This window comes from Antechinus flavipes, chromosome 5, assembly GCF_016432865.1.
Source record: "Antechinus flavipes isolate AdamAnt ecotype Samford, QLD, Australia chromosome 5, AdamAnt_v2, whole genome shotgun sequence".
Classification (NCBI taxonomy): Eukaryota; Metazoa; Chordata; class Mammalia; order Dasyuromorphia; family Dasyuridae; genus Antechinus; species Antechinus flavipes.
The window spans coordinates 89307262-89321091 of NC_067402.1; the positions used below are offsets into that span (position 1 = coordinate 89307262).

General features: G+C 32.2%; 1 protein-coding gene across 5 annotated transcripts in view; it reads left to right on the forward strand.

The window, feature by feature from the left end:
- KMT2C (lysine methyltransferase 2C) overlaps positions 1 to 13830 on the forward strand; it is a 248676-nt gene that overhangs the window by 200121 nt on the left and 34725 nt on the right. For all 5 annotated transcript variants that reach the window (XM_052000663.1, XM_052000665.1, XM_052000666.1 and 2 more), the window contains exons 41-45: positions 952 to 1063; positions 3797 to 3863; positions 5183 to 5246; positions 7063 to 7295; positions 8673 to 10364. In XM_052000663.1, coding sequence (XP_051856623.1) covers positions 952 to 1063; positions 3797 to 3863; positions 5183 to 5246; positions 7063 to 7295; positions 8673 to 10364 — 2168 coding nt within the window. The remainder of the gene's footprint in view (positions 1 to 951; positions 1064 to 3796; positions 3864 to 5182; positions 5247 to 7062; positions 7296 to 8672; positions 10365 to 13830) is intronic.

The following is a 13830-nucleotide window of genomic DNA, read 5'->3' on the forward strand; positions in this document are numbered from 1 at the left end:
GTTTTTTTTTTTCCTGTGTAGCAGAGATTGTTGAATTTAAACAAATTTGTTTCAGTTTAAAAAAAAAGTTTTTTTTAACTAAATGATGAATATGAAAATATAAACACTCTCTAAGTAATTAATAAAATATTCTAACATTCTTAAGTGGTTTACTTGAATGAGAGAACAAGCTTCAAGCACACATATGTGTGCTCACATAGACAGATGGAAAGGTAACACTCCAAAGAAATTTTTTAATGTACTCAATTCATGGGGGGCATTTGAAGTTAGAAACCAGAGCTTTCTCACTGAGAAATGAATTTTTTTTTTTTTTTCAGGATAGCTCCATATCTCGCTCTTAGCAAAGCTACATGGAGTATAGAGTGCCCTTCCTAAAAATAGGAAGATCTAAATTCAGGTCCTTCTTTTGACATATACAGATTGTGTGACAATAGAGAAAGAAGTTAAATTACTTTACTTTAATTAATTAATTTAACCTCTCAGTGCACAGGGGGCAACTTTCTAAGGCTACAAATTGCTAGAAGATGCCATCCTGCATTGAATGAGGGAGTTTGATTACCCAATAATTCCTTATATGGGAAAAAAAATAATGTATAGATCCAATTTCTTTTCAGTGATTCCTGAATCCTGTCTATTTCATTAATGGTATGATACCTTCTAATTCATGTTATATTTTATTTCTTTGACAACTGTCCTAGAAATTACAAAGAGAAGGGAGTGGTTGGATGAGTTGAAATTTTTGATAAATTGTTAAATTTGAAGTGAAAATTTGTCTCAATATCTTGCCTTAATTTTTCTAGCCTATGGTGTAAAAATACATTTCAGAATATAGATTATAAGAATATTTTATGCAAATATAAGTAATAAAGTTACGTTTAATGATATAGGAAATTATGTTGTGTTTTCTGCTATGAGACCCTACAAATAACTGATGATGATTTCTTTGTTTAGATTTTGATGCAATCACAGATCCTATAATGAAAGCAAAAATGGTAGCTCTTAAAGGGATTAATAAAGTAATGGCTCAAAACAATATGGGGATGCCACCAATGGTTATGAACAGGTAAGGTAAATATGGCCTCTAATTTTTTGAGACTAGAAGTCATTGTTTAATTTAAGTGTTCCTAGTATTTGAAGAAAACAAACAAGAAATTTAGGCATTTACATGTTAGGAAAAGAACAAATGCCAAGTTTAAATCAAGCAATATCTGAATTGGGAGCAAATTTCTTTTCATACTTGAGGGAAAGGTTTCAAAAATATTGATTTGACTGACATGGTGGATATCAAAGTTAGAGAAGTTTTAGCCTTTAATAAATAATACTTTTAATGCTCCTTGTGCCCTGAATTATTAGAACTCGTAAATGTGTGGGCTTTCTTAATTGTAAGGCAGAAGTATATTTAATATATTTAAATATTAATATTAATTAATATATTAGTATATTTAAACTAAGAAAAGAATCTCTGAATTAAAAGGATACTGAAAGGAGAAAGAAAATCAAGAGCTAAAGGATAAAAAGTTTTTCATTGGTCATTAGAGCAAATTGAAAGATTTTTCTTTATTGAAGTAAAATAAATCAGAAAAGAAGGAAAATAAGTTGTAAATAATAAATTCAAAATATACTTCTCTTGAGCTTGGAAATTAGGTATTATTAATTTAAAAGGATGTAGAAAACCAGATAGCAATTTGGATGGAAAAGTTAAAATATAGAAACAGATGTGATTTTATTTGGGAACCTTAATAGTGTTAGCTCAGAAATAGAAATGAAACAATTATCTCAATGTTGAGGGTTTATCTATCAGACATTACATAACAGTCCCCTTTCATTTTTGCTAACATCACATCTTCTATGAACAGTTTAAATCAACCGATATTCATTAAATGCCTACTATGTGCCAGCTACTGTTTTAAGCCCTGAACAGCTTCTCTAAAGCAGTTATTTTAATAAATTTTTTTTTGACCAAACTGATTATGTTCAGGGTACTGTTTTGGGTATTATATACATGACACAATTCTTAGACTTGGCATGGTTTATAGTTGAACTGGGGAAAAAAGATGTATATTTGTGCTTACTATAATATTAGGGACTTCAATAAGTAACCCAGAAAAGTGATAGTATTATAGGAGGTGTTAACCTCACACTCTTGATTGCTTAATGGAGGACTTATACAAGTAAGATGGATCTCCCAATTAAAAATAATAATTATAATGATATTGTGCTGTAATACTTGCAAAGTATTATAAAAATATTATGCAAATAATTGCTCACAAACACCTGGTAGATTGTTGCTCTTACACCTTTTTCTTATACATAAGAAACTCAAAGGCATGTATGACTTGCCCAAGGTCTTACAGCCTGTAAGATACCTGAGACAGGAGACAAATAAGCATTTATTAAGGCATCATTCCTTTTTATAACAGAGGCAACTGTGTCAAAAAGAAGTCTTTTTTACTCCAAGTTTAGTGCTGTGTCCACAAACTTCCTGTGGTTGTATTCAACTGAACATACATTGATTGGGCTCATTCATGTCTTAGCACTCTGCTGTTAGTCAGGCAGACATAGTTAATGTAAACTTTACATACCTAGCATATTAAACAGTATGATAAAAATTAATTTCTGACATTTGAAATATCTTTCAGAAATGTCAAGTTCATGAATTATGTTTTGAGCAGGAAATTGTGAAGATTTTAGTTTATCATAATATTTAATTTGAATTAGTTCATCTTAGGAGCTGTTTCTATTTATTTATTTGTTTGTTTGTTTATAATAATAATTTTTTATTGATAGAACGCATGCCAGGGTAATTTTTTACAGCATTATCCCTTGCATTCATTTCTGTTCCGATTTTTCCCCTCCCTCCCTCCACCCCTTCCCCCAAATGGCAAGAGTCCTTTACATTTTGAATGGGTTGCAGTATGTCCTAGATACAATATGTGTGCAGAACCGAACAGTTTTCTTGTTGCACAGGGAGAATTGAATTCAGAAGGTATAAATAACCCGGGAAGAAAAACAAAAATGCAAGCAGTTTATATTCATTTCCAGTGTTCTTTCTCTGGGTGTAGTTGCTTCTGTCCATCTTTGATCAATTAAGGCTCTCTTTATCAAAGAGGTCCACTTCCATCAGAATACATCCTCAAACAGTATTGTTGTTGAGGTATATAATGATCTCCTGGTTCTGCTCATTTCACTCATCATCAGTTCATGTAAGTCTCGCCAGTCCTCTCTGTATTCATCCTGCTGGTCGTTCCTTACAGAACAATAATATTCCATAACGTTCATATACCTCAATTTACTCAACCATTCTCCAATTGATGGACATCCTTTCATTTTCCAGCTTCTAGCCACTACAAACAGGGCTGCCACAAACATTTTGGCACATACAGGTCCCTTTCCTTTCTTTAGTATCTCTTTGGGGTATAAGCCCAGTAGAAACACTGCTGGATCAAAGGGTATGCACAGCTTGATAACTTTTTGAGCCTAGTTCAAAATTGATGAGCTGTTTCACTTAGAAATTTTATTAGAAATTAAAATATTACAAATATAGACACGGTTTTAAAAAAGCACAACATAAAATACATCTTAATTAAGTAGAGAGCTGTGAATAGTGTTTTAGTACTTTCTTAAAACTAATTATTAATAATTATTATATGCTTTATAAGTTTTAATTTGATTTCAAGTTGTGTTGCCAATTTAGAAATGACTAAACATTTAAAAGTTTGTATCCTACTTTTGATCATTCCATAAATTCCTGCTACTAAATGCTTACTTGTTTAGAAACATGCATTTTTCTCTACAGGTTCCCCTTTATGTCTGGAACACAGAGTGGTGAAGGCCAGAATCTTCCCCAGCAGGCAATTGCTCAGGTAATGCCATTTGTAGTTGTTACTCTGTTTCCTCATCTGATTTTCCTGTTGGATTCCTTGTTTGTTTTTTTCTGGTTTTAAAATAAAGCTCTTGATATAATCAGGGGAAACATATTTGATTATGTATTGTTTGTACCTGGTAGGCGATATAACATAGGTCACTCGAACTATTTATCCATGACACTTTATTCTGAATAATTCATATAAGTTGTTACATCATACATACATTTATAATCGTAACAAAAGTTTTAAAATTCTTTTATATTTTTATTTTGTTACTCTGATGTACAGTGATTTTGTTAATTTGACATAGCATTCAAATAGCAGCAGAATGAAAATATTCCCACTCATTCTATATCCCTAAAGTACTACTTTTTTTCTAAAACAATTGTTTTTACTGTTAATTTTTCTACATGTGCTGTGTTTTTAGAAAAAATCAAGCAATGATTAAGGAAAGTAATAAAATCTATTTTTCCCTTTTTTTAAAAGTATTTTTTTCTAATCAATATATTATAAATTTGCTTTTACTTATATTTTTGCTATATCCACAGAGATTTCATTAGCTTTTCAATAATAGTATTACAAGTATTTATCTTGTCTTTGACATGAAATACAGCCTCAATCAGGCGATACAACTTGCACACATAATAAAAAAATAAATATGGAAAATAATGTCAGCTTTCTCTATTGCCTACTAATTTTTATTGTCATAAATTACTCCATTGTAAAGTTTACTTGCTTCTTTGTTTATAACTTTTTTAATAAGAAAAATAAATTAATAATATTTAACTCCAGTCAATTTTACATTGTTGTGTTTTTTTTTTAATTTGTAGAAAACAAATATATTGTAATATCTCAAAATAATTCTTTATAGAGTAGAATTCAATGTAGGCGTGTGCAATTTGCATCCCATCTGAGGAAATTAAGGAACTTCAAGATAAGATTGATCTCTATTGTAATCTTTGATTATAGTAATATAGTGAGCATCAGAGGTAATCCCACCATGATTATCTTTTACCCAGTGGTACTTACTCTTCAAGTGAAAAATGCAAGTTTGCCAGTCTTTGCTCAAGTACTCAAAGAGTTCACAAGAATGCTTCAGTTTTCTGCATTAATCTACATTACCTAATAATGAAAAGAGTAAAGTAATTTTGACCTGATCTAAAATAAGACTACTAAATTCATTCTACCTTGTAAAAGTAAACTATTTTAACTCCTTTGTATTGTTTTTTATAAATATTTTACCAGTTCTATTTAGTTTTCTTTTTGTCTAATGTTTGATTATAAAAAAAAATTCTTATATATTTTACTTATTTTAGGATGGCAGTTTAACACCTCAGATTTCTAGGCCTAATCCTCCAAATTTTGGTCCAGGATTTGTCAGTAAGTATAAGTCTTTTAACAAATTACATGGATTCTGGGGATTTTGTTGTTGTTGTTTTGTTTTTGTTTTTACAATATATGTATTCTCCCTTGGTCTTTCTCAGTTACCACTATACAACTAAGCTTGCTTTTTTAGTTACTTCTGATGCATTAATATGTGTGAGGAATTGGTTATATTTGAGTATTTGCATTAGAAAAATCATCTTGCCCATTTTCTATTCCTGCTTGTTACATATATTGAACTCTGTTCATGGCTTGAGAATTTATACATTATCATATTGAGTCATGCCTGTTTTTTTTCTGAAGACTTTCTATCTAAAATGCACACATTCAAAAAAAAGATATGCCATGGGAAAAATAATGGGAATATACCTAGGAAACAAACTGGGTTACAACTTGTTATATAGGTCAGAAATGCAGCATACCTCTTATGTGTTACAGAATTACCTTCAGGGAACTCAATAGAGACTCAGAATAGGTTTTTAAAGTTCAATCTCAATTGAACTTTTCTGAAATTTCCAGATTGTTTAGCTAACTTTTTTTCACCATTATTTTTCATTTTGCGCACCTCTGCTCTCCTGGTTCCTGAAACCAGAAAGGCTTTCCTTGCGGTAGGTCTTATTCCACCAGAAGGAGAACTTCTGAAACCTTGTGAAAAAGCCTGTTCTTGAAAATCCCTTCCAAATTTGATTGACTGGACGTGACAGTCACATGCACTAGATTTCTTTGCATTTACTAATAAACCCCCAAATCTGACATTTTGAATTCTGATATGCCATAATTATAATTTGAATATCTTTTTATAGTTTTAAAAAACATACCAAACTTCTCTAACTGGCTTTTTCTGAATTTACTGTGCCCATTTACTGTAGTTGAATTCTTAATGTATAATGATATTCTATAACATTGATTTTTTTTTTTTTTTTTTTTTAGCTCGGATCCTTCTAAAGTTACATTCTTTTCTTTTTCTGTATTACCATAACATAAAAAAGTGGCATGTACAGAATTTATACTGTGATAAAATTATTGTTGTATATTTGTTATCAGTGGAAAGAATTGAAATGCCCTTTTAAAATAGAGACATTACAAGATGAAGAAAAGCTATATTTGTATGGGGAGAGGGGTAGGGGTAGGAAGGAACAGAAAGAATGTGATTAATTGTTAACATATTGGAGAGTTTAGTGTTTAACTGTTTCTGATTGTTTATAGATTTTATAATATGAAATCCACAGATATTTTTGTTGAATTTATTTTATATTTATCATCAATTACATCTGCTTAGACTATCTAATTCTAAATTAAAATAGGCTTTTCTAAGACCACCTAGCTTTATTACAGCTTTAGAACAATGTGTCTTTATATTTAAAAGTAGAGCAACTATGTAAACTGTAGCAAAAGTGAAAGAATTATTCATTCACTGGACCTTGGTGGAATCTTCTATAACTTGGTTTAGAAAGTCTTTGAGGATCTATGAAAAGTAATTTAAATAGCATGTTATTGTTACTCTTATATAATATTCGTTTTTAGAACATTTTATGTATTTAAAATCCATTTATTTCTATATATTTTTTGATAGGTGATAATAGATCAAGTTTCCAAGCACACATGTTTTGCTATTTAAAACAAAATAATGTTCTAAAATTTGGTAATTTCTTCATTGTATTTCAAAATTTTCATATTATACACATTGAAAAATCTTTAGTTAAGCTTTTTTTTTTCTTTCAAAATACCAGCATTTGAAAAAAAATTGATTAATGGCATTTATGTCAATCATACACTAATATTAGTAAATGTACAATTTTGATGTTTTCCCCAGATGATTCACAAAGAAAGCAGTATGAAGAATGGCTTCAAGATACCCAAAAGCTTCTCCAGATGCAACAGAAATATCTTGAAGAACAAATTGGACAGCACAGAAAATCAAAAAAGGCTCTTTCTGCTAAACAACGAACTGCTAAAAAAGCTGGGCGAGAATTTCCAGAAGAAGATGCAGAACAGCTGAAGCATGTTACAGAGCAGCAGAGTATGGTTCAAAAAAGACTAGAACAGGTAACAGCTTGGACAAAGGAAATATTTATTCATCAACAATTTTTAATAGTCTATTTTAAATTTTCCTACTGATTTTGATCATTAAAAAGATTCATTATCAGCAGTGTTTAGTACCAGGAAAGTGGGAATACCCAGCTCCTGAGAGACTAGCTGATATACCTACCATAGTAGGGCAGTCCAAATACTTCTGATTCATTACTGCCCTTCTAGTTAACATTTTACTTTGGACACTCAACAATCTCCCTCTCCCTCTCTGTTTCTGTCTCTCTGTCTTTCTCTCCCCACTCCCCAACCCCCTTTTCTCTTTAAAATGTGTATTCTATCTAAATATCACCATATCAGATTTTGGTAACTATTACCAACAGTTACCTCTTCTGCATCCTACACCCCTAGTCCCAAGATATTTTCCTTCCTCCTATCAGACTCATCTTTCAATTAGAATACTTGAAGTCATTAAATAACCATTTTTGTATCTCATTTTGCAAATTCTGCTTTGCAAGGAATTCTTTAGTGATATTTTGTGCTTTAATAAGTTATTAGTTCTCTATTCATAATTTCCTACCTTTGACTAGCATTTCTTTTCTCAATGGTTTTCTTTACTGCTCCTGTTTGATTTTGGACATCATTTTTTTGGTTCTTTATAAAAAAAAAAAAATCTTTCTTTAGCTTTATTCTTTTTGGGCTTCTGTCCAGCTTGTGTTTCAGTGTGAGACTTTGCTTGCATATGTTTTTCATGTCATTGTCCTTGAGTTTGTGTCTTGAGCTTCCCTGTCACCATAATAGTTTTTTGTAGTCAGATTCTTTTCTGTTTGATCATTTTTCTAGCCTCCTTCTTGACTTAGAATTTGATCTTTATTAACGTTGGGCTCTGCCTGCCCTTCCCTTCCTTCCCCTCCCACCCCTCCCCCAAGGAAATAGATTTATCACTGTACTAAGCTTCCTGCTTTTTCACTTTTTTCAAGCTAATTTTGGAAATCCTGTAAGTTTTCAGTGGTTCCAAAGTGGTGTGGTCCTGGAAGAGTTTGAGTCACTGTTCTCTTTGTCTGTACTCTAGTTTCTTACTCAGTCAATGAGATAAAATGTTATATATAAGATATATCAGGTTCATTGTAGGGTAGATAAGAGGACTAACTAAATACTAGTGATAAGAATACTGATTATCTAAAACTGTTACTGTTGAAACTTTATTGTCTAAACCTCGTGCTGTCCCAGAAAAATACTTCTATTCTCAACTAAGTCCCTTCTATTTAATATGGTCCCTTGAGTTCTATTAACCATTTACCAAGCCTTTCATGTAAGTGCTCAACTAATATGTATTTAATGAATTAATGGACTATGAATACTGAATACAAATAAATGCAATTCCTGTCTTTTCAGATTCGAAAACAACAAAAAGAGCATGCTGAACTCATTGAAGATTACCGAATCAAGCAACAACAGCAATGTGCAATGGCTCCTCCTGTCTTGATTCCAGGAGTCCAGCCTCAGTCCACAATGGTTCCTGGAGGGTCACCAGCAGCAATAAGTCAGCCAAATTTTCCCATAGCATCACAGCAGCTTCAACACCAACAGCATACATCTGTTATTCCTAATCAGGCCAATCCTGCAAGAATGCCAAATTTGCCAAGTTGGCAGCCTACAAATACCCCTCCTCGCCTGCCTATAAGTGCTTCAAGAATACAACCTCCAATGCCTCCAATACCAATAAAGACCAATGTTCCAGCCCCAGGCTCTACTTCAAATTCAAATCCACAGAGTGGTCCACCTCCCAGAGTAGAATTTGATGACAATAATCCCTTCAGTGAAAGTTTTCAAGAGCGAGAACGTAAGGAACGCTTACGAGAGCAGCAGGAAAGGCAACGAATTCAACTCATGCAAGAAGTGGACCGGCAGAGAGTTTTACAACAGAGGATAGAAATGGAGCAGCATGGCATGATTGGATCAGATTTGAATAATAGATCTTTGTCCCAGATTCCATTTTTTAATTCTGACTTACCCTGTGATTTCATACCTAGACCACTTCAGCAATCTCCACAACATCAACAACAAATGGGACAAGTAATACAGCAGCAAAGTTTGCAACAGGGATCTGTGAATTCACCCCCCAATCAATCTTTTATGCAGACCAATGAACGGAGGCACATAGGCCCTGCCCCTTTTGGATCTGAGCCACCAGTTCTTAGTGGTGGTCCGACTTTCCATTCTGTCAAACAACCACCTGGAAATCTTTCTGGGAACAATTTTCCACAAGGTCAAATAAGGCCTGCCTTTACTCCTGGGATATCAACAGCACCACAGACAACTAATAGTGGTCCTCCATGTGGTCAGGAGACTACTGTATCTCATGTACAAAACTATCCAGGCTCGAGCCAGTCACTTATTCAATTATATTCTGATATAATTCCAGAAGAAAAAGGGAAAAAGAAAAGAATAAGGAAAAAAAAGAAAGATGATGATGCAGAGTCAACAAAGGCACCATCAACTCCACATTCAGATATAACTGCCCCACCAACTCCAAGTATTTCAGAACCTACCTCAACTCCAACAGTGGTCACTCCCAATGACCTCACTCCTCATTTGGTAGAGCAAGAGTCAGCAGAACCCCTAGACTCTTCAGCTACTAATGAGGAGATAAATCAGCCATCTTCAGAACTGGAAGACAATCTTTCCAGTAGTAGCTTTTCACAAAGGAATCTACATAATCAGTCTACTCCAGACACAGAACTTGTAAAATTCACCTCAGAAGTCCCTAAAAATATTCAAGAAATTAAACTGGAAAAGGCTGAGGCAGAACAGTGTCCTGGCCAAACTGAGCCTAAACTGGAGGATCAAACTGGCATTAAAACAGAAGAGAAAGTTATTTCATCTATTTCATCTGCTCAGAGTCCAACCCAGTTAGTGAGTGTTCCTCCCTCAAAAGGAGATTCAGGGAATGAACTTTTGAAACATCTATTGAAAAATAAAAAGACATCTTCCCTTTTAAATAAAAAATCTGAAGACAGCTTGAAATTAGAAGAGGAAGGTTCTGGGAATAAATTAGTAGAGAAGCATAAATCAGCTGAAGGTCTGGTAAGTTTCAATAATTCTTAATAATCATCAGAATCTTTTCTTCCCAGTATCCTTTTTTGTTTTATAGATAGCACTGTTCCATTCCTCACTTCCACTTCCCTATATTGTCCTGTAGAGTGCTATAAATTAAATTATGATAGTCTTATATTAATTTTTCTGCTCACTATCTTAACCAGCTCTTCCTTAAATAAAGCTCTATCTTCATTAATGGACATTTAGCACATTAAAACTCTTACTGATTATACATTGTAAGGCTTTCTTACAGGTAAATGTAACACTTTGATGTTATTTGTTATTTGATGTTATAATTCATATATCTACCTCTAAATATTTTCTTCCTCCCTAGCTCCATATCCGTTTGTGCTTCAGTTGTGGAAGAAATGCCATTCTGGCTTATGTTGGTCTATATGACTTTATATTTATTTCTTGATTAGAACAAAAGCTTTTCCAGAGACAGGGCAATAGCTTATTCTGTTTTTGTATCCCTCACAGTGTTACATAATAGTTGTTGATACACCTTAGATGGTTATTACATCTGCTGATTTTAATATTAGTTGTCTTGTTCATTTTTATCTTTTCTTTAATCCTTGCCTAGAAGATGTATTTATAAATTATTTGATTAAAATTAATTAAATTTGTTTAATGAATACTCATCAAGGGATACTAACAAAAATCTTTTTTCATTTGAGTGATGTAATCATAGTCATGTTGATGTTAAGGTTTATTTATTGCCAAAATCTCTGTTGTGACCAATGGCATTAGAAATATATTTTAGCTTAGCTTATTTAAGATTTATTCCTTAATTTAAATATTAAGCTTCTTTCCAAATGAATATTAATACTCTATTTTTCTTCTTTGGGTATAATTTTATACTTTTCCTCTGGGTTCTGAAATAGTGTCATTGTGGCAAAAGTTCTTATATTTTTCTTTTTTCACTATGAGTTAATTTTACACCTACTGGATTTAATACTTTTCCTCTTGATATCAGGGTACTGTTTTGTCGATAAGAATATGTATTCTTTTAAATATCTGGCATTCTATTATTATGGTGAAGGAAGCACTAAAGTATAGCATTATCTATTGTCATTCACGTTTATATTTGATTTCTCCACCTCTTCAAAGGGAAGATGTCATCTTTCTAATACTACTACTTTGGGACCACGGTTTGGTATGATAATTTATCAACATTTAGTTTAAATTGTTTATCTTGTTTATTTAATTTTTCCTGATTCTGCTTGCTTAAGTTTATATTAGTTCATAGAACTCTTCAAATGCTTTTCTATATTTTATCATATTTATTGCTTCTTACAGCATAGCAATATTCTCATATATTCCTAATACATATGTGTCAATAGTGCTTTGAGTTTTTTGCTATTGTAAATTGTATCATTATGAATATTTTGGCATATATGGAAGCTTTCTTTGACTTCTTTGGAGAATATATCCCTAGCATCAAGGATCTCTGTGTGTCAGGAATTATACAAATTTTAAAGTCACTTTATCTGCACAGTTATAAATTGCTTCGTAGAATAATTGGACCAATTCATAGTTCCAGCAATAGTGAATTAGTATTCTTTCTTTTATCACAGTGTTTTAAAAAATTAGTTTCCAATTTATTATTTTTATTAGTGTTCTTTTCCTTTGTTTTTCTTTTTTCTTTTTTAGACTTTATAATTATTATTATTATTATTATTTTTTTTTTTTTGCTAAGGCAATTGGGGTGAATGACTTGCTCCGAGTCACACAGCTAAGAAGTATTAAGTGTTTGAGATCAGATTTGAACTTGGGTCCTCCTGACTTCGGGGCTGGTATTCTGTCCAGTGCACCTACCTAGCTGCCCTGTATTCTATTTTTTTTTTAAATTTTGAGTGTCAGATTCTGTCCTATCCTCCAACTCCCTCCCATACCCACTGAGATAATATATCAATTTACATATGAAGTCATGTAAAATATTTCCATATTAGCCATATTTTTCAGAAAGAGAGAGAGAAATTATACTTGACTTGATACTCTGAATTTATCAATTCTGTTCCTGAAGGTGGATAGCATTTTTTTCAGCTTGAATCATTTGGAATAGTTTTGGATCATTGCATTAGAGGTATCAAGTCTTTGATGATTGATCATTGTTATGTCATTACTACATTGCTGTAACTATAGCTATAACCATATCTATATCTATATCTGTTAGGATTCTTAAAAGGTTCTATCTATAGATATCCCCATTCTTCCCACTATACTTTTCATCAGTTCATATAGGTCTTTCCATGATTTTCTGAAACCAAGCTCCTCATCTTTTCCTATAGTAATATATAAGTACTCCATCACAGTTAACATGCGATAGATTGTTCAGCCATTCCTAATTGATGAGCATTCCCTTGGTTTCCAATTCTTTGCCACAACAAAAAAAGCTGCTATGTAGGTTTTCTACATGTGGATCAAAAGGTATAGATAGTTTTATAGCTCTTTCGGTCTGGTACCTTATCATTTTCCAGCACGATTGAAATAGTCCCCTACTCCACCAGCAGTTTATTGATGATAGGTCAACTTTTTCTTCATTCTTATCATTTCTCATATGTGTGAAGTGATATCTCAGGATTGTTTAACATTTCTCTAATCAATAATGATTTAGAGGGATAGAGCGATTTTTTTTTTTTTTTAAATTTCTATAGAGCATCTGAAAACTGCCCGTTCATATCCTTTGACCATTTATTGGTTAGGGAATGATTTGTATTATTATAAATTTGATTCAGTTCTCTATATATTCAGAAATGAGGCCTTTATCTGAGGAAAACTGTAAATTGGCTGTAAAAACTGTTTTCTACTTTTCTGCTTTCCTTCTGATCTTGGTTGCGTTCTTTTTTTGTGAAAAACTTTCTGAAATTTAATATAATTGAAATTATCCATTTTATATCTTGTAATTCTCCCTATTTTTTGGATATTAATTATTCCCATCTCCATAGATGTTAAATAAACTATTCCTTGCTCTCCTAATTTGCTTATGGTATCTAAATCACCTACCTGTTTTGACCATGTCTTCCTAGAGAGTGTGAGATGTTGGTTTATACCTAATTTCTGCCATACAGTTTTTCCAACAGTTTTGTCAAAGAAACTTCCCAGAAGTTGAGATATTTGGGTTTACGAAATGCTAGACTACTATGATCACTTAATCTATTTCATTGACTTATTACACTATTTCTTAGCAAGTATCTGATTGTTTTGATAATTACCACTATGTAATATAGTTTGAGATCCGGTACAACGAGGCCATCTACTTTTGGATTCTTTTTTCCCCATTAATTCTGTTGCTATTCTTGACCTTTTGTTTTTCCAGAATAATTTTTTTTTCCTAGATCTATAAAATAATTCTTTGGTAGTTTGGCATGCCACTGGATATGTAAATTAACTTAAGTAGAGTACTATTTTTATTATATTGGCTTGGCCTACCCATGGGCAATTGATATTTTTC